Here is a 21,913-nt window from a genome sequence, read left to right on the forward strand (position 1 = left end):
AGTTTGGGTTGGTGTATGGTTTAACAGGGAATGAGGTGAGGTAATGTGTTTAGAAATATTTCCTTAGAGAGGAAGTAGTTTTTCCTCATTTGTTGATAGATTAAAGCATAGTTAAATTTGTTGGAATGTATTTTAGCTCCTCATTATAGCAAACCTATTTCAGAATAGGCATGATTACAGATTCTGTAGTGGAAAAAACCTGTAAGTTACCCACCTTTGGTGTGAACGCTTCTTAAAATTCCGAGAGACAAAAAATACTCTTAATTCTATGAAGTACAGTGTACACTGAAATTATAGTTTGTTCCCTTTGGAAAGAGTGGTGTTTTCTCAGGAGGAGTGCAACTCAATTATGATTTATTAAGTACAGTTATTGAACTTAAGCAGAAAAAGTTCACTTTATTCATTTATGACTTGTGACTTACCTTAGAATACCTGCACTTAGGCGGTGGTTCCTGCTAAATAATTTTGATGCACAAATGACACATCATGTTTTATTTTGAGCACTTATCGTCAGTGATGAAGTTGGTATCAGTGAACTACCCTTTTTGCCAGTAGACTGTGGAAATGTTATGTTGTAGTTTAGCACCTTCTATATGAAAATCCCACTTTCTACATTCTGCAGAACCTCAGGGAAATGGTGTTACACAGCTAGCAATATCCAGTTGTCACAGTCATCTTAATTGGAATGCATCTGTTAAACAAATAAACTTTCCCTCAGGAGATCACAGAACAAACTTGAATGCTCCGTTGCTCCGGCACTGATCTGCTGAGGACTAATTGATATCGAACAGGCTGTCTGTCCAGAAACAGAGGTCTGGAGAGCCCCAGTAGTACTTGGACTTGCCATCCTTCATTAGTATACTTGGTAATTCAGTGCCTCTTATTGGAGGTTGAATAACACAAAATTGCTTTACCCTTTTTTTTAATTGTAGATGCATGAACCATTCTTTTGGAAGAATTTATCGATTGGAGCTGTTTCGTTTGCAAATACTTTCAATTAAAGCTGAACATTTATTTTGTTGTTCTGGTTTTGTTACGTAGCCAAACTCCTGGCGTGTGTTATTTATTTATTTATTGTTAGCCTGTCAGTGTTACTCAGCGCTTTAGGTTAGCATAGGATTCCCTGAAATACGCTACCAGCTGCTGCAGTAGTGGTCATATGTAATTACTTATCATTAGGCCCAAAGTTTGTTAGTGTTGATATTTTAAAATTGTGGGGATAATTAGGAATTACGTTTCAAAGAAGCTCTGTAATCTTCTACCCAGTTCTGTGGGCAGAGCGGTCTCGTGATCAGTGCAGTGCAGTCAGTGCTGCCGTACGGCGTACTGGGGGAAGCAGCAGTTGTCAGGTGCTGTAGATGGGTGGGGTGCTTTAGCTTTTTTCTTATTTTTTTTAATTATTCCTTCTGACAGAAGAGTGTCATGTTTTATGGCCTCTTGGAGCACTTGGTGCATGTGAATGTCACCTGGACTGCACTGTAGGACTGATGCTTTCTGGAAGCCTCTGCCTTCCTGTGTTGTGTAGCTTTCTGTCCCAGAGTTTCTCCCCAAGCAGGATCTGGTGGAGACCTGAGAAAAAGGGTAGGCAAGAGTGTGCTGCTGATTCCCAATGGTTCATTTGGCCTGTTCCTGGCTATCCTCTTTTCCATGTGCTCTTCAGATGTGGACGGTGACAGGGTTGTGGGGTAAGTGCATTGTTCTGGCAGTGGGAAGTGGCCGTCTTTCCTGGAAGCTCTTCGGGATGCTTTTCCCAGCATGCATTTAAATATGGGCTCATTATACTATGGGGGAGAGGCTACAAGCCTGTGAGATATATTGGTCCTGGGGAGCAGGCTGCCTGCACCACTGTAGTCATCTGGTGCGCAGCTGAGGTTCATAGCAGAGGAGGCCAAAGGGAACAAGCGAGCTGAATTGTCCTGCCACACTACATGCGGCCTGTGGGCTATAGGTTATTCATTCTTGATATTTGCTTACAATCATAATGAACATTAAGATTTTGCAGTAAAACTTGAGAAAAAAAATACTTAACAGCATGAGAAAAATCTGTTTAAGCCGCAGTGAACTCTATAATTCCTTTAACCAGCCTTTCATAAGAAGGGAGCATCTGGTGGACAGAATAGATCAGAGTCCCAAGTGCATATGCTGGTGGTTTCATTGTCATCAACAGACATTACATTTTCCTTGATTTATTTTGTGCAGTGAATAAAACTTCATTTCCTGCTCTGTTGAGGATGTTTTACTTTGCTTAACTTGTTCAAAAATGAACTATGGTTGTATCTATATAAAAGTTGAAAGAAATTGGGTTGTGTGGTGTTAACAACAGACATCTTTTTTATCTACTTAAGTGTATACAACAATTATTTTCATCTGAAATACTTGAGTTTTTGGTAGTGGAAACTTCACTACAGAAGATTTAACTTCCTTACGACTTCTAATTAAAGGTCAAGGTACTCTTTTATTCCTTTATTACGTATCTAAGAGTATTCCACTCATCAATGTGGCTTATAAAACTGTAGTTTTATACATATCATATTATCAGTTATCATATACTGATTGCTGTATTGAGGACAGAAGTACTTAAACAGAAGAAGTGTACTGTGCCTGTAGTTGTTGGAAAAGTTGAGATTGCCTTCTATCGGTGAACGTATAGTCCATGTTAACTTAAAAAAAGAAGTCCATGCTGTATACAGCTCCTCAGGCATTTTCCTTCTGCCGTTTTGGGTGAAAACGTAACTCCTGCAAAATAATCCTTACTTTGTTGTGAAATTCCTCTTTGGTTATTGTTAGAATTCTTTTATTTTTTTTCTTGGACAAAATGAAACAAGACACTGAATTTGGAAGAAGGCAGAGCAGTATTTCCCAGCCTGTTAAAGGACAGGTATTTGGGGCTATTCAGTATTGAGCTATATCTTCTCTGTTGTGTGTGGATTGTAGAGTGGATGTATGATTCTCCATTCTGGAGAACCGTTCTCCCTTTCTGGCTGTTTGCTTGGAAGTGTTACTGTCCAGTTTTGTGGGTTTTTTTTTTTCTTTTAACAGAAGTGCCCAGTAAAGTTCAGGAGTTCTGTGACTTCAGGATGCCACAATGAGGATGTTCTTTAGGAGGAGGGAATCATTCACATACTGTACACAGCCAGAGTCAGTGCCTCATCAGTATGCACTTCAGTTTAGGTGGACATTTTTTTTTGTATGTTTGTGGAAATGGAAAAAAAAAAAAATGTTGTGTTGCTTTTGAGAATGTTGGAATACTTCATTTTAAATGGAAATACCAAATTGCAGTATTTCATATGTCTAAAGTAAACTTTTTCAGTGCTTCCAATTAAATCATGTTTTTTTTCCACTGTTTTTTTTTTTTGTTGTTGTGATCTACTACCGTAAGCACGTGTCAAGATAATGGGACTGCAGGAGCCTGCCTGAAATCAGTTTGCTTGTACATGAGCGGAAGGAACAGACTTGATGCACCCTTGTTTACTGACATTATTGTCAGTAAAGTCAGTAATATTCTCCAAGCCTTTCACAAGCTTTGTTACCCTTCTTTGTACCTGCTCCAGCACCTCAGTGTCCTTTCTGTCTTGAGGTCCCTAAAACTGAACACAGTACTTGAGGTGAGGCCTCACCAATGCTGAATACAGGGGCAGGATGACTTCCCTAGTCCTGCTCACCACACCATTCCTGATACAAGCCAGGATGCCATTGGCTTTCTTGGCCACCTGGGCACACTGCTGGCTCATATTTAGCTGACTATCCATCAGTACACCAAGGTCCCTTTCCATCAGGCAGCTTTCCAGCACTCCTCCCCAAGCCTGTAGGGTTGCTTGGGGTTGTTGTGACCAAAATGCAGGACCTGACACTTGGCCCTGTTGAAACTCATACAGTTTGCAGTGGCCCATCGATCCAGTCTATCCAGGTCCCTCTGTAGTGCTGTTCTCCCCTCAGCCAGATCAGTGCTCCCTCCCAACTTGGTGTTGTCTGCAAACTTACTGAGGGTGCACTCAATCCCCTCATCAAGATTATCAATAAAGATGTTAAACAGAAGAGGCCCCAGCACTGAGCCTTGGGGGACACTGCTCGTGACTGGCTGCCAACTGGATTCAACTCCATTGACTGCAACTCTTTGGGCCCAGCCATCTAGCTGGTGCTTCACCTGGCAGAGCATACGCCCATCCAGACCATGGGTAGCCAGCTTCTCCATGAGAATGTTGTGGGGGACAGCGTCAAAGGCCTTATGGAAGTCCAGGCAGACCACATCATCCACTAGGCGGGTCACCTTGTCATAGAATTAAATCAGGTTTGTTAAACAGGACCTACCATTCATAAACCCATGCTGACTGGGCCTGATCCCCTAGTTGACCTTTAACTGGTCCACGATGGCTCCTGAGGTTATCTGTTCCATAACTTTACTGGGCACTAAGGTGATACTGATAGGTATGTAGCTACCTGGATCATTTTTCCAGCCCTTTTTGAAGATAGGCGTCACATTTGCCAGTCTCCAGTCCTCTGGGACATCCCCGGTTAGCCAGGACTGCTGAAGAATGATGGAGAGTGGCTTGGCAGCCTCATCTACCAACTCCCTCAGCACTGTAGGGTGCAGTCCATCCAGTCCCAGGGGTTTGTGAGCATCCAGCTTTTGGAGCAAGTCCAAAACCATCTCATTGTGGAGGCAGGCATTGTGGATAGCAGGACATATTCTGTTCCCCATCCCTATCTACCAACGCAGGGGGCTGCGTTCACAGGGAATAACAAGTCTTACTGTTAAAGATTTAGGCAAAGAAGTCATTAAATACCTCAGTCTTATCCTGATCCTTGGTCACCAAGTTGCCCTTGGTGTCCAACAAGGGATGGAGATTCTCCCTAGCCCTCCTCTTGCTGTATTTATAGAAATATTTATTGTTGTCCTTTACCTTGGTGGCCAACTTCAGTTCTAGCTGGGCTTTGGCTTCTTTAATTTTCTCCCTGCAAAGTAGTGCAATGTCTATATGCCCTGTGTGTCTTGCTGCTGCTATATGTACTGTTTTTTAATTGAGTTCATTAGGAACTAATAGCTTGGTTGTAAAGAGTTTTACTCTTTACAGCTTGACAAATTTAAAGTTTTCAACGTAGCAGTGGCACAAAATATACGCGTAGTATGTAGGTTCATGGTTCTGTAGAGTGTGTGGTTTGCTACAGCTGGTTTCACTGTACTCTTATTTAATAAAATATTTTACTGAATATCTCCTAATGAGCTTATTTTATACAATCATGGTGGCATTTTATAATATACCTACAATAATCCAGGTGAAGACTTACTAAGTCAGTCTTCCCCTTCTGCAGCCTGTCCCCAGCTGCTTGAAGGGTAGCATTGTGGCAAAGCGATTCTGAAATTCAGGCACTTTCTAGCTAAAAACATAGTTGTTTCCTCCCAAAGGGTAAAAAAGTCCAACTTTCCTGGTTATATGCAGTTAATAAGCATACCTCTATTGCTTATCCAAAATGCTTGAACTTAATATTGTTGACTTTTAACTGTATTGTCTTATATGGTCTTGTCCTTATGTGGTGTATCTAGAACAGCTGGATGTATCTGAACGCTTGGCTTCTGTACACTGTAGACAGCTTAAAAGGTAGCCATCGAAACAACTGCACATTAGTAAGAGAGAAACCTGTTTCCATGACTTTTTAAAGATATTGCAGTATTTAATTTACACCTAGTAATATGTGTGTATGTAAGCTGACTATACAAGATCAGAATCTATTACGGGATGTACTTTTAGAGACAGAAATTAAAGTTTACTGTTGTGTGAGCTGGAGAACTTTTTTACTTTTCTCCCGTTTAGAAATGCTAGAGCTGATATTTACTGCTTTGTGTGTAGTTCAGCTTCCTAAGTTGTAGTTGAAGTATTGCTGTGAGCTGGCTATGGGATTTTTTTTTTTTCTTGTGCCAGTTGATTTATCTGCTGTTCAGAGAGCTATTTGTAGCTTGATTATAATTATCACTGCTCTACTTTAACGGTAATAATCAATAAGCTCAGTGTTAGTCATCGATATAGTTTGTTTTGCCTATCACAGTAGTTGGTGAGTGATCTCCCTGTCCTTATCTCATCGCTTGATCCAATTTTTATTGTGTTCTCTGTTCCTTAAAGGTGAGGGGAATGAGGGAGCAGTGTGGTGGAGTCCAGCTGTCCGTCAGTGTAAAACCACCATAACATATCAAGGAGACTGCTTTTCCATTGGTTTGAATGCAGTTGTGGTGAAACAAATGCACAGTGGTATCGAGAGTGGTGTGTTTCAGATTAGCGTCTGAAGAACCTCAAACTATCCACCATCCCTACAAATATATACCATGCGAGATGATAAATGCTACAGAAACCTGAATGAATTGATGGCTTTATGGTATTACCTGTGATTCATCTGTCAAATTTCTAAGATTTCTTAATTCATAGATCAAAACCTGATAAATTGGGCATTTAAGAGGATGTTTATTTTTCCCAGGTTTCTTTTGAATCTTTTTTCTCCATTCTATTGTCCAGTTCTTAATCTCTCACTTCTGCATATGTCTGTCTGGAATACACAGTTGAACAACTAACAGTAACAGTCCTGTATCACTGCTGCAGCTCCTTTCAGAATGTTTTTATCTTTGTTCCCTTGGGCACTCAGCTTCTTTTCTTGCTGACACTCACATTCCTCTTTCATTTCAGCTATGAGTACACATTGTATTTCAAGCTAACCAATGCGATAAACATTTACATGTTGTGATGTTATAATTAGAGAGGTCTTTTGTGAAACTTTGCAACAATTATAATGCACTGTTGACAGATATGCTTCTTTTGACATATAGCATTCTGGTGATTTTGTATGACAGATTGCTGACTATTTTAGAAGATAAATTACTGTTTATTTAGGTTTTAAGGTAATATTTCAAAAGCTTTCTTATTTAAAAAGAAGTGTGTTATAAATAGCAATAAATTCCTTGAAATGGTACTCACATCACAGACTAACAATTGCAAAAGAAATGACTGATTATAAGAACTCCCTAATGTGCGTTTTGAATAAGTAGCACCTATGTGTACTCTTTTACATTTATTAACCAAGAAGTTTGTGCAGCAATTCACTTAGCTTTGTAGTTTAGTCCATTAGTTTTGTTAACTGATGCTTTTTAGGTAAGATATAACAGATAAAATTACACTTGGTGAAAATCTATTCTTTCCCACAGTGTTATGTGAAGTTAACTTAAAAACGCAGAGTGAAAAATAGAATACAAAATCTTAAATGGAATTGTTAGAAATCTCACAGTGCTGTTAATTTGTAGTTTAAATGCAAGTACTTGAATTAAAATAATACTCATTCAATGAAAATTTTGCTTTGAGAAAGCTAAGTAACAGGAGATAACTGGAGCCCGCCACTTGGCTTCTCTGTTTAGAGTGTAAATAACTGAAAGGTTAGAAAACTATTTAGAAAAGTAGTTTAGGAGCTACTTATGTTAGGACAAATAGTATTTTTGCCAGGCATGTAGAACTCTGAAGTTTGCTGTGCGATTGCATTAACCCTACAGATTTTTGTTCAAGCTGTTGTAACATCATTACTATATATAACTAATACTACTATGTAGCACTAGGTATTATTACATCTATGTGTATAGAATGCATAAAAAGTATAATGTATGAGAACTGTGGGAATAAGTTAGGAAATTAGGTTTTATCTTAACATAGCACTAAAAATCCGTTAGTTTTCTCTTTGTGAAGACTGTGTTTAATTCCTACCGTGATTAAAAGTACTTTTCCTTTCGATTTAAAAGGTTCCAGTTTACTTCTGTAAACTGTAATGTACTGAGACCTTACTTTAGTGATATCCCCCACACTTCTTAATTTGCAGAAGGCAGTGAAAACTGTAAAGGAATTCACTTTATACCCATAGCTGAGAAATTTCACTCCTACTTGAACCTACCTCATTCCTACTTCTACACTGCCAGAAAGATCTCCGAAGTGCCATTTCCAGCTGGGGAAATTCCCCTGGTGCACGTCCTGCTGGGAATGGCCACAAGCTCAAATGTGGTTAGATCCATCTCAGGCAGTAACTTGGGAAGAAAGAACTGCTAGGATGAAATCTAAGATACCAGTGTATTTGAGTTGTGTTAGTTTTAAGCTTGGTTTCTTATGGAAAGAAGAAGTTCTTGATTGTGTTGTCAGCCATTCGTTCTTCTTCATCTTCCAATTTTGAGCTTATTGACTAATTTCAAAGACTTTTTTTTTAGGGAAATAGAATTTAAAGGATAATAATACATGAATTTGTTAAAATCAGCATCAGTTGGGGAGGCTGTAGTAGGTATAGTCTTCACTCATGGCCATATATTTGTCCCCGTTCCGTTCTTTCCACCACCAATAGCTGCTTGATTCTCAGCAATGAGAAGAGCTCTCATGGATAACAAATTCTCCAGGTAAAGCTTTGTGGCTTCCTCTATCATGTGTCAGAGGCTTATCATGGTGTTAAAAACTTGAGAACTGGGGAATACTTAGCTGGCCGGCTGTGTTATTGCTGGGGGCCTTGCTCCTAGATATCCTGCTCAATACTGTTTGGTATTAAGAGAAGACGTGGTCTGGACAGTATTATACCATCCTCTGAGGGAAGTGGGTGGCAAGGTTATGTTGTAATAAAAATTATTACTACATCCTTGGCAGGTGCTTGGTGGAGGGGAATTCTTGCACATCGGGTCTGGCTTTCTATCTAATAAACTGAAATGGGAAGTGTGTTAGGGAAGAGTTCCCACTCAAGAAAGTGTGAAACGAAGTTGCAACTGCAATCCTCTAGTGCAGTGGGGGGAGATGAGCACCCTTAATGGACTTCCACCATGAAGGCAAGTGACATCTTGACTGAGAGTCTGGGGCCAGTTTAAATAGTGTTGGGGACTGGTGCTAGCCCTCCAGCAGGTGGAACAGATTACAATAGGAAGAGTAAGCTGAATGGGCCAAGATCTTGTTTGTGGTTTCCAGATGTTGTTTAATAAATCAGCAGTGTGATCAAACCATGCTCACAGTGGTTTTCCTATCTTTGTGCAGTGTTCAGGAGAACGTATTTGATGACTGCTATAGAGATACAGTGCTCAGCTATTCTTAACTAGTGTTTCAAGGGACTTGTAGCAAGGCTGAGAGTTTGTCCAGTCTTTGATAGAGAGTATTCCAAAATACCATACAAAAAATGTAAACTGCCTTAAATACTGTTACTTTTGGACAGAAGAAATGCACTATGGTAAGAGGAGATGTGCCTGTTTAGGTGCTGAGCAGTTCAGTGGTTGCAACTGTGCTGTAATGTGAATAGCTGCCCCTGATCTGTGTGGGAAGTTGAATGATAGCTGAGATAGTCAATGTTGTAGAGTTTCCACAAATGGAGAAGCTGTTGAGCTAGAAATATATGTTGCATTTTGTTCAGATTTAATGTTTAAGAGTATTTTTCACATGTAAGTTCCTCTATAAGTCTTAATTTGACAAGATTTGATTGTTTTTGAGTAGAAGTCAGAAAATGCAATACAAATAATGTAGTCCACTTCTGGTCTCTTCTCCATGCTCAATCCTGAGCATTTTTCCTGTCAGTCTTTCTTCCTCGTCATTCAGGGTAAGCTGTTGCGGCCAATCTTTCATCTTGGTCTTAGATGTGGAGAATACAAGTGGGGCAGAACTCTGACTTTACCCTGTATCCAACCTACACCAAGGGTGCTATGCATCCATAGGTTTTGCTGAAAGAGCTCACCTAACACCTGCCTCTCTGGTCATTCTCTCTTGTCAGGTCATTCTGGTTTCAGAATTATTGAGTTACAGAGCTCTGTGTAGTGTGAGCTTTGTGGAACAAAAATTTTGGAACTGCCTTTTTCTTTCTTCTCATACATCCTACTATAGTAATGCCAAATCCTGACTGTAGCTGCCAATTACCATTGCTGTAATATTTCTACTGTTTGTTTTCTTCTTTGTAACTTCTTTATAGTCAAGGATCAGGATTCCACTGTTATAGTTATTCAATAAATGCAGAATAATCTTACAGAATTAAGATGTCCCTCACCTCCACTCTGCAAACCAAAGCACTGGGCAAACTTCCTGTAATATGAGGAAGAGTGAAATCTTTAAAAAGCCTATCCTAGGAGAAATGGCAGAATAGCCATTTTGAGATGTTTATTTCTGTTAAAAAGCACTTACATCATGGTAGGTGGTCTAATATATTTTTAAAGCAAAACAAATACTTTACTAGATGATCCGTTAACAGCTTATAATATAACTTTCTTCTATAAACAGAAGGAAGGTATTTGTACAACTTACTTCCCTCAAAAAGGCTTGCAAAGTCATTTTATTAGTTTTTCTGTCTTGGGTGTTGAGATACTGGGGTGTATTTTTGAACAGGCTGAAGAGCACTTAGTGAGAACAGTCTGTTTTATTTATCTTTGCCTATATGGGCTTATCACCACAGTCTTTCAGACTGACAGCACCCTTTCTTGTAAACCAAAGAATGTTCCTTTTAATATGTCTGATAATCAGCTAATCAAAACAGTAGCAACATCACAGGGAGATGTTATTCCCCAGAAATCAATAGACAGATTCTGTAGTGTCTGAGTTACAGACTTAATACAAGCTTCTTGGCTTTCAGCTGGGGCTACTAGTGCAGCATGTTAACATATCTCTGGCTTTTACATAGTTTAACTTATACCTGTATTTCAGAGCATGTTGTGCCATTTTAATGGAGAATAACTCAACATAGATTCTGGTAACAGACTGAGAGATGAGTGTAACCTGCTGACCTAGTGCAGGCTACACAGTGTACCTTGTTGGTCACTTGTTAGTGCACTACTTATTATCTGAATTTAATATTATTTTTAAATGTAGTATATTTAAATATTATAATAAATATATAAATAAATATATTATTTTAAAATATAATATTATAATTTAATATTAGCCAAGACCAGATGCATCAAAGAGAGCAAATACAAACGTTGTTAAATCAGTTCTTGATTGTTTCTGTCCATTATTACTGATCAGGTTACTCTTGCTTATTCTTTCATGCATTCTTCATCATGCTTTGTCAGTTGGCCACAGACTTCACTCCTTCCTCAGTTCCTTGGTATTTCTCCTTAAGAATCTGGTGCATAGTCTGAAGTGCTGATTTTTTTTTTTTAACCACATGTCTACATGAGATGATATTGGGGGAAAAAAAAGGTAGAAAAAAATACAGACCTTCCACTATCTTGTCTGCCCTTAAGAATGATTAATCCAAATATTCCCTCTTAGGTATGTGATTTGCCTATTTGAAGAGGCTTACAATTACATTCTGTAATAGTGAAAGGCACTTACATGTACAGAAAATATGTATATAAAATGCTTAATGTATGTAATAGTGGAGTCCTTAATCATTCTGCAAAATACTATCCCTATCTGATTGATTTTAATATTCTTTTTTGCTGTTTCACAGTGTCATAATTTTAAAATGTATGTATATTTGTCCTGCCATGTAATCAACAAATACAGGTTGGTGTTAATCTGTGTTAGACTGTTAACCCACAACTTCCAAAAGATTTACAGTTGTCATGCTTATGTCACTGATTTTTCTGTTTCAGTGTTGTTACATTCCTACTTTACTATTCATTAGAACAAACATTAAATTAGTTTCCTCTTTATCTACTTAACTATGTGCTTTCTGATTACTCGTAATGAAATATTTCTAGCAGGATAATTTTACAACAAAATCATTGAGACTATATTACATTTGCTGATTTATTTGTAAGTAATACTTGACCTATGCTAGCCAGCAGAAGAGCTGCAAGGTTATATGGCAGTGTAGTTTCAATAGTTTATATATATATTCATACATATGATATTTTTTGACAATTATAAAGCGGTGAAACAATTGAAACTTTTTGAAAGGAAGATATTGGTTGTACTTCCATTTTGATGAAATTTTTTTAAGGCGATCTTTTAGAAGGTTGGTATTGCTACTTGTTTCCTTATTTCACATAAACCAGTCCTACAGCAGTTTGGGATAAGCTTTGGAGATGATCTAGCTCAACCACATGCTCAAAGCAAACCCAGTTGCTCCAGTCTTGGCCAGCCTGATGCTGAAAAGCTCTGAGGGTAGAGATTCCACAGCTTCCCTGGGTGGCCTTTTCCAGTGCTTGGAATTGCATATGTTTTCAGCTTGTCTGTTGTTTTTCTTCTCAAGGTATGTGTTTGTTAAGAGTCTGCCTCCAACTTCTCTGTACCTTCCCAGCAGGTTTATTTGTTTTTCCTCAGGCTTAACAGCCCATTATCTCTGTTACTGCCAAGGAAAACTTGTGTCCTTCAGGTCCCCTTACCACTTTGGTAGTTCTCCTTTGGACTTCTTCTGATAGTCCATGTCCTTCTTGTACAGCAGAGCCCCCTGATGGGACAGAGTTTTCCACATGAGGTCTCACAAGGGCCAAGGAGAAGAAGAATTGCATCTCTCACCTTGCTTTTTACCCTTATTAATACACACAGTTGCCCTCCTTTGTGGTAGAGGCAAACTGCTGTCTCATGTTCTACCTGCTGTCCACTGGGACCCTTGGATCTTTTTCTTCAAAGCTGCGCTTAAGCCATTTGGCTCTAGTCTGTACTGTTGCAGAAGGTGGCTCCATCCCGAGGGCGAGACTCAGCATTTGCCCTCTGTTTGACTTCACAGAGTTCCTGTCAGCCCATTTCCTCAGATCTCCATCAATAGCAATCATGCTTACCCGTGCATCAGCTCCTCTCCTTGGCCTGGTACCGGCCATAGCCTTGTGTGGTAACCACCCTGTGTTCTGGGTCTTCAAATAGGGATGTTAAGCACCGCGGGATTATTAGCACTGGTGACTGGAGGATACCAGAAGCAAGCTGCCACTGGTTGGACTTCATGCCTCTGGCTACAACACTTTGAGTACTGTGGTCCAGGTGCTTTTCCACTCGATTCACACCTTCCTGTCCAGTCAGTATTCAGCCATGTAAGGATGGTCCACTAGTAGGGAATGAGTTCTTCCTCTGCAGTTATTGAATGCTGCAGTTTAAGATATGCTTCATCTAAATAGGAGTATACACGTGCTATTGGCTGGTGAAGCTTATTAAGCTTATTGCTTTAGAAACAACGAGGGATCAGAAAAAATGAGATTTTGTAGAGTGAGATGAAGCACTGACAGGGAAGCTCTGCAGTTTTGTGTAGTATTTACTTTGAATTACTTCAATTTTATTTTTTCAAGATTTTTAAAAAAAATATTTTAATTCATAATAGTAATTGCTTTTACACATGTTACTGTTTACTTTTAAAAAGAGCTTTTCTTCACTCGTTTTTACTTAGTTTTGTGAAAGGAGAGGGACCATATTTGCATAAATAGCTAAGTGATCCCCAAGGGAAGACATACTCTTCCCACAGGCTATGCTTCTGAGACAGTTTGGAGGCCTTGCACATTAAATAAATATTAAATATTTTAAAATGAGAGAGCATGTTTTTTAGAAGACAAAGAAAGGACAAAATTTAATGTGGAAAATGGAATGATGAACAAAGGCAGTCACTTTGGTCTGTTAGGAAAGACCATAACCTAATCTAGTATGTTTTCAGGTGCTGTCAATTTTAATTCACTCTAGACCTTGGGATAATTGCTTCATTTAGTGTAATGCAGTAGAAAATTGTCAGAGTAACTTGCATGTAAATTTACTAGCCTAGATGTTATTAGCATGTTGTTCATGACTTGCATAGTTTGAGATGTAACCATAGTGCTCTATAAAAACCACATGGTTGAAGTACCTGGTCTGAGGCATTTTCCAAAAGGAGAAAAGTCTGACTGTGCAAACTTCCATTCATCCTGAATTGTTAAAAGTTACCAAGGTACTTTTGTGCAGTAACATCCATACACAGAAACTTACGTTAATTTTTTCAAATTTTCTCAGCTTTGCTTATGACATAAGCAACAAGAAAATAAATTCTAGTAAATTGGTTACTTTCTTAAAAATCAGCACTTTAGCTGCATCATGCATGTTTTTTCTTCTGTAGTGTTGTGACTGTTATTTGGAATCACTCTTGTTAATGCTAAAATAGATGGACACTTGATCAAATATCAAACTATAACTCAAGTTATTAGCACTTACAGAATAAAATTCCCTTCCCATCCCCTATATAATTTTTATTTAAAAATGTTTGTCATCTGGTGTGAGCTGGATTTATTAGAGTGCGGTAGTTTTAGTACATTTTGGCAGTGTGTTTATGATGACATCACTGTAATCTATATACGGTATGTGATTTCAGTTGTTTCCAGTGTTAAATATTTTCATAATTATGCTGGTTTTGGCAGTTCACTTGGAACTTTTTCCACATTTCTTTAATGAACATGTTTTACTTCTGGGCTTATGAGACAGCCACAAGTTTGAGAAATTAATAGTATGCTCTTAAAGTTAACTTTCTGCAGAAATGCGCAGGTACAGAAAGGTTTTGAATTTAAATAGAAATGTAGTTCCGAAGGTCGCAGCCACTGTGACCTATTGATAATTAAAACAATGCAACATTTGTTTTAAAAAGTATCAGTAGCTCAGGTGAAACTGCTGTGTTCACCACCTCAAAACTATACAATTCTTAATACGACTCTTAACCATTTTGATAATGGTGCAATATAGTGTAAGGTGTTGTCCAGGATTTAGGAGAAAAATGCACTGAATTTAGTTATATGCTAGGATTTGAGACTTTCTTTTAATGTTAACACAGCTCGTGACTTCTCCCCCGTTTCTTTAAAACAGAGATATAAATACATTCCCTTGTCAGCATGCCAGTGTGTATTCCTAACTCTCTGAAAGCGCTAAAAGGTTAAATCCATCTTACTTCATCTTTATGTGCCAGTAATATGTGTGATGAATGTGTTGCATAGATTTTGCTTGAAGTTAGGAAATAGTTCATTGGACACACTTGTTGCAGTACGTGGATAGAATCTAACCAGACTTGATACAGAAAAGAAGGAACTGTAGTAATTGGGCTGGTTGGTGAGGACATCTTGTTTTTTTGCAAGTAAGTAGCAGCATGGTGACTCATCCAAAAAAATATTTTCATGCTACACATGAACTGGTTTCCAAGAAAAAGGGTTTGGTTTAAAGTTATTCAATAATTTTAGGTTAAAGTCATTTTTTTCTCAGCGAGCTGGAGATGTGAAGGAGAGGTGAGCTTTTCTGATTGCAAAATATTTATGTTGGTGAAGAGGTGTCTTCCAAATATAGTTCATAGTAAACATTTCATTTCTCTTTTATGCATCGAAATGGGAAACTCCTATGTGACTAAGCACTTCTGTTATTTTTCGTGAATCAAAATGTGAGACACTAAAGTGGTCAAGTATTGATAATTAAAACAAGCAATCAAAAGAAAAAAAAAACACAAAAAAACCCAGAGACTTCCAAGATCTGATTGTGACAAAACTTCTCCTTTAAAAAGTGCGCCTTGTTTTAATTCTGTATTAGACACTGTAAAACTTCAAATTATTTACGGTACTTATCCTTCTCTTATACGGATGATTTCTATCCATTCCAGTGTATGAATGGGTCTGTTTTCTGCATTTTCTCTAAGTAAGTTCAGTCTTCTCTTTATTTTTTTCAGGTGAAGCTTGTATTGCTCTGAGATTATTAAAAATGCCAGGTTGCATGTGAGGAAATGCATCATTTGTCCTCTGCAAAACAAAAAACAACATAGCTTAAGCAGTGTGCTTTTTAGTGAACAGAGGTCTTAAGAATATTACAGCTTAATGCTGTAGAGCTTTACATTTGTTCCTTGATTGTTTTCTTTCATGAACTCTATCTGTGATCTTAGTAGCATCCAGAGAGCATTTTGCTCTTTTTCTGCAGGAGGCTAACTTTGTCTTAATGAAGTGTTTCAACAGAAAGATCTACTTTTTTTTTCCATTTTATATTTATAGTTAAACAACGATATAACTTTTAAGGTAATTTTAGTATTAACTGTGAAATATTTGTTTTCCAGCCAGCTTTGTAATCACTTCTGTAGTTAGATGGAAATAAAAGATTGTGGTGAAGGAAAAAAACAGTGCCAGAAGCTTAGTATACTAAATATTTACTGAGTTGTTCTTCCCATGTTTATATTCCTTATTTGTTTGATTGACTCAATTGTATCCTTTTCCTTTAGCAGGAAGACCATGAAAGTTGTGGTTCAAGTTCAACAAACCGCAGTACCACGGAAAGTATGAAATCAGCAGTAAAACCACGACGAGTTCAGCAGTCTGCTTCTCCTGACCCTGATTTACCTCCAGGTAGACCATAATTTCAGAAGCTGGACTGTACTTGAGTGATAATAGAAAACCACTGAATTTTATTCCAGTGACCAGGATGTCTAAGTTACTTCTGTATCTCTGTCAATTAGTTTTACATTTTAGAAATTCTGTCCATTTACAAATCAATCAACAGTGAATAGAATACTAAAATATTATAAAATAGAACTTGCATGCAGTAAAACTTAGTTAATCCTTATGTCTTTTCCTTCAGTTTTATTGCATCCTTCACTGTACGTAACCTATTTGTAGAGCTAGATGGGTTAGTGTGAGAATCATTCAGTAGCGTGTTAGATTTTTACACTTTACTGCTCTAGTTCTTCTGTTTCAGATCACTATTTGTTTTCTATTGCTCAATAATTGCTCAGTGGTTCACATTAAATTCCTTTCCTGTATGTTTTCAGACTTTCAGTTTTCGGATTCTTAAAATGGTTTTAAAGGTAGGGTTTTCTCTTTGAGTAGTAGTTCTGATGGATGTTTCTAATTTAGTCCTCTGCTAGCAGAGAAGTTAACTTGTTTTTCCTGACGTAATATTTGTCTCAGTTGAACTTGGAAATATTTGTATGATATAAAAATGAAGAACTATGTTATCTGATTGCCTTTGCTTCTGAGTTTGCGCAGCAATTTCATGTATGAGGTATAGCTCTGTGCAGAAGCATGAAACTTGAGAGTACTGGAATGAATTGCAGTTTGCCTTCTCAGGCATGTAATTTTAGGTGGGTTATAGACATGACAGTTTTGTGTAAGTTTTCTTCTCTATTTTAACAAAAAGTTCAGGTTTTAACTTGCCTTAACTTGAATTGAAAGAGGATATTGTTCAGCATGTGGAATATCATGTAGTAGTGAGTAGTATCAGCTTGCTTTGGAATGGGCACTTGCGGAGCCAGACCTGGAGGCACTTAAAGCTCCAAATCCAGTAAGTTCCAGTGGCTGGGAACTGCAGGACTTGAGGCACATTCTACCATGGACAGCACCTTGGCTCTGGTAACTTGTTGGTGTTAGGCTCTTGAGGTGTCACTTGAGAACACCAGGAGTCAAAGACTTGGTAAAGAATTGGAGCATTGTATTGCCTTTTAGGATGGTTTTAGCATTTGGTTCATGTTGTTTTCCAAAAGTTTCACCTGCAGATTTTCCAGAAAGGTGTAGTCTCTTGAAAAAGATATTGGAGGCATGCGTGTTGGAATATTGACACCTGATCAAATTGAACATTCCAAAAGATGTTTCCACATGTCAAAATGCAACATGAACATTGAAAACTGATTTGCGTGTCTTCTTTTATAAGCATACTGTGATTTTCTGTAATAGCTGCGTTCATAGAAATGTCGTGCAAGTTACTTGCGGTACTGTAGCAGATTACAAAACCCAGTGACAGCTTTTGTTACTATTTGATAGATTCTGTAGGTATATTTTGTACTTCTTTGAAAGTGTAGGGTGCTGTCACTTTCTTCATTATCACACTCCTTCATCAGCTGCATAGAGTGAAGCCTAATGATTCTGAGAGCATTAGTGAAAAATTTACCTTATTGGATGGGCTCTAAGTTACTTTCTGTGCAGCTATTTTGTCTGAATACAGTTGTGTTTTTCCTGTTGTTGTTTATTTTGTCCTGTTTGAATGTATAAATAACACATTAAATAATCAGAAATCCTTTGCGGTATATGGCCTAGATTAGAAATGCATACCTCCTTATGGGGTGATTCTATTCTTTGTGGTATAGGATATGGCCTTGCAAAGATTTAATTTGCACATCTTGGATTTTAGTAGGATGTTGTCATGTGCATTGTATTTGCTTTAGTCTTTTGAGGATAGAGATATCAGATTACTGTTGTAACTTGTTACTGTTGTCACAAGCAATCATGCATCCCTCATCTCTGCTGTGGTCTTAAACATGGAGTTTGAGAGAACTCAGCTAAAAATATAGCTTTGGTAACAAAAGAACACTGCTAAAAGTGGGGAAGATATGACCAGTCTGATGTAAATTCCTTTGTATGTATAGATCACTTTGAGTTACAGTGCTGTGATAGTCTTTAGTTGTGAAGCTGAACCTATATTCAAAGTCTTACTGCATAATGCAGTCCATGGGGTTCTGGAGAATCTGGAAGAAGTGTATATGTGGGTTTTCTGTGTTGAGCCTCAGAAGAACATTTACCTCTACAGACTTTCTGGTATTTTCCATCACTTTATTGTAGAACACCTGAACAAGGTGGCAACACCTGGCAAGGTTAATCATAGTGTTATGCGTAAAAATTATAGGAATAAGTCCTATGTCCAAACTCATGTTTGGAAATGTTTTAGGATAAGAACTTCTTGTATTTCTTCAAATTCCTAGCCCCTATTTCATTTGGGAGGCACAGTTCTGCTCCCTCTTTTTATGCATTCAGGCTAAAAGACATGCAGATGAAAACTCATGTTTTTGACTTCAAACCAGTCCTTGTTGCTACTTTGATTTGTTCTGAATAATGTTGGAAACTATCTTTAGAGTCACTCTTTGTTGGTTTTGCTGTTGTGATACTAGATTTGTGATGTTTCTGTCATTCAAAACAGGAAATTGCAAATTGAATTGATTTTGAAATATTCTTGAAAGAAAAATATATAAAAAAATAAAATGCAAAAGAAAGCTTCTTTTGGGCTTGCATAAGGACAGCTTCAGTGTCTTTAATGAAATTAATAGCTTGCTTGAAAATAGTCATTAAGTTACTGGTTCTAATTTTTTGCTTCTAATTATAAAGTCTATCTCTGCTCTGTGCTTAAAAAAAACCCAAACAAACACAAAACAAACAACAGAATTATTTGTGCCAGCTTCTATTAATAGGCAGGCCAATTCGTACCACGCCAGTGGTGAAAGTAGGTCTCTTATCTATTTTATTCATATTTAAGAGACATGGTTTTAATTTTTAAGTACTGAAATAACGCACTCACTCTTCTGAACTCATACAGTCTAGAGTTATACATTGCCTTTTAAGATGTCAGTGAGAAAACTCTTAAAAACGAAGTTATTCTGTGTACATTTTGTAACTTCTTACACTGATACACAAAAAAGTTTAATTCAGTGTAATGCAGTTAAAATGTAACTTCATCTGCGGGACATTTGTCTTGCACTGGGTTTCTGCTTTTCCTATGTGTGTACACCTTTGCTCTGCTTTTCCTATGTGTGTACACCTTTGCTCTAAGAAGTGCCCTAAAAGACTTTGTGATTTTTTTTTTGTTTGTTTTAATACAGTTAAAATGCTACTAAGATGGCAGAAGTTAAAATGTGATTTTTGTTCTGTTAACCATACTTGGAATGACATATGCTCAAAAATAACATAAAATAAGGCACATTGAGTTATGATAAGAAAGGCGATACCTTTTCATACAGTTAAAATTTCAACAGTGAAATACTTTTTCGAGCATACAATTCTACTTAGTCAGAATCCAAATATTCCACTGATGGCATCTGAAACATGTCTTGCATTTAATAAGAGGTGATTGGAGGCTTTGAATGCTGAAAAAGAAAAGGTTTTAATGTCAAGTGTGTAAATTTGCAGTTGTCGAGCTGAAGAAAATCACTGTGGTAAAGTATTTGATATACTCTAAGATGAATATCAGTACTTGAATGTGAAACTATGAATAGCTAAAAAAAGTAGAGCAGAAGAGAAGTGGCAGCCTTAGCCTGCTCCTGCTGATCAAGCTATGTTTTGATGTTAGATTTAAGATTTATTTGAATTAAAATTCTTCAAATAAATGAGTTTTATTTAATGCAAGTGTCATAAAACTATTCTTCAAACCTGTGGATTTATACCTGTACAATTTTAACTGCTTTTTAACCATACACTAAATGTATTTTTAGGTGAAGTATGTGAGTAATGTAATAACCTTTTAAAACATAGGAGTTTTAAGACTTGTTTTTTTTCCAGCACAAGATAGTTATCTCCATAGTTACATTCATTATACAGAGAATACACGAATATGTGTAGTATTTAATTTCTTTACCATATTGGTAAAATATGAGTGTTTACTGCATACTGGGAATTCACAGTAGAGGTTATTTTTCCAATCACATTATATCTGAAAAAATCTAAATGGATTTCATGCCAGCAGGTTTCAGTGCAGGTGCTTACTCTTTAGTTGTTGACAGAAATTGATTTTGTTATATCTCATGGGAGTCTTATTGAGCATGATGTGGATATATTAGCTTTTAGAATGAAAAAATACTAGCAATATTAAAATGTAGTTAACTTTTTAAAACGAGTTAAGAGTGGAAATAGAAGTACGTACTTAAAGAGCTCCAGCAATTGTCATCTTCTTAATTCTATTTCTAAATAATTTTCAATTAAAAAAAAATTACTGTCAGTCTTTTTTATCTTTAATTCAATGTTCTTTATCTTGAATTAGAAAGCTAGTTCTTGCTGGCAGGAAAAACAACTAATCTCTTGTACTGTATTAGCTTGTTAGTATTTACAGTTTTGCCCTCATAACTTATCTGCTGTATTTCCGGAAGTCTAACTTAGTTGTGCTGAATATCCTTATAGAATGTCTCAAGGCTTGTGAGTTTTGGGGTAGTGAAGGATGATATTTGATGTTTGAGTTAAAAAGAAAAGATGATAAATGATGTTTGAATTAAAAAAATATAACTTGGAAATAATCACTTCAGTAATAGCTGGATTAGGCATCACGTCTTCCTTATTTGTAAGAATTCATTTTATTTTATAGGCTATGTTCAGAGTCTGATTAGGCGTGTTGTGAACAATGTCAATATTGTGATCAACAATCTCATTCTGAAGTATGTGGAGGATGATATTGTTCTCTCAGTCAATATCACTTCTGCAGAATGCTATACAGTGGATGAGTTTTGGGATCGAGCATTTATGGACATCTCTGGTGAGTATGTATCTTCTAGCTTTGTGTATTAAAAGTGGAACTCAAATTCATACAGTAATTCTGAAGTCTAACAAAAATGGCATTTTATGTCAGAAATAAGATAACCTTCTGCCTACTTTCAGTAGTGATCAGTTTATTCTGTCTTTAATTTTACAGAGTCAATTAAAATGATTCTTAAGGCAAACTTAATGATTACACAACACATTCTAAAGCTTTCTCTGCTCATACTTGCTGTCCTTCTGTGATTTCATTTCATTTTGCACTTGCCACTGGTGAGTGCTTATGCAATCTGTTTCTATTTCTGTAAATGATCAGTAGTGTGTTAAGGTGTTCTGTTGCAATTGTTTGTGATCATGTTAAAATCTGCAACTAAGCTGAGTAGAGATGTTGTAAAACTTGCCTTACTGTAGTGAGTTTGGCAAAATAATTGTGAAATGTTACACCTCACGCTTTCAGGAGAAGTTGTAACTTAATTTAACCTTTTTTTTTTCTTTTTTTTTTTTTTAAATCTTGGCTGTCAGTATCCGAATGTCTCAGTCTTTGGATTACCAGTATCCTCAGTAGTTCTGTAATTCTCAGTGTTCTTACTGACATTTGATAGAGGTGGAATTCAGGCGCAAAGCATTTCAAGATCACATAGAATATCCCTGGTAGAGTGGGCAATTCCATTAATAGTTTCCCAAGGGGGAGAGTACATGAGATTATTTCTGGGAGAATAGTAATAAGTAAAACATACAGGGAATGGATAACAATTTGATATTTTAGGAAGTGAGGACACATTAATTATATCTACTTAAGTATCCATG

The 21,913-nt window shown here is 37.1% G+C and overlaps 1 protein-coding gene across 7 annotated transcripts in view; it reads left to right on the forward strand.

Annotated features, from left to right (window-relative positions):
- VPS13B (vacuolar protein sorting 13 homolog B) overlaps positions 1-21,913 on the forward strand; it is a 411,590-nt gene that overhangs the window by 13,778 nt on the left and 375,899 nt on the right. For 4 of the 7 annotated variants that reach the window (XM_025148060.3, XM_040695917.2, XM_046937953.1 and 1 more), the window contains exons 4-5: positions 16,111-16,231; positions 20,940-21,107. In XM_025148060.3, the coding sequence (XP_025003828.2) occupies positions 16,111-16,231; positions 20,940-21,107 (289 nt within the window). Of the gene's footprint in view, positions 1-16,107; positions 16,232-20,939; positions 21,108-21,913 lie in introns of all 7 variants that reach the window. The other 3 variants (XM_040695919.2, XM_040695916.2, XM_040695918.2) reach the window with 1 other exon arrangement.

The sequence above is a fragment of the Gallus gallus genome, chromosome 2, assembly GCF_016699485.2.
Source record: "Gallus gallus isolate bGalGal1 chromosome 2, bGalGal1.mat.broiler.GRCg7b, whole genome shotgun sequence".
NCBI lineage: Eukaryota > Metazoa > Chordata > Aves > Galliformes > Phasianidae > Gallus > Gallus gallus.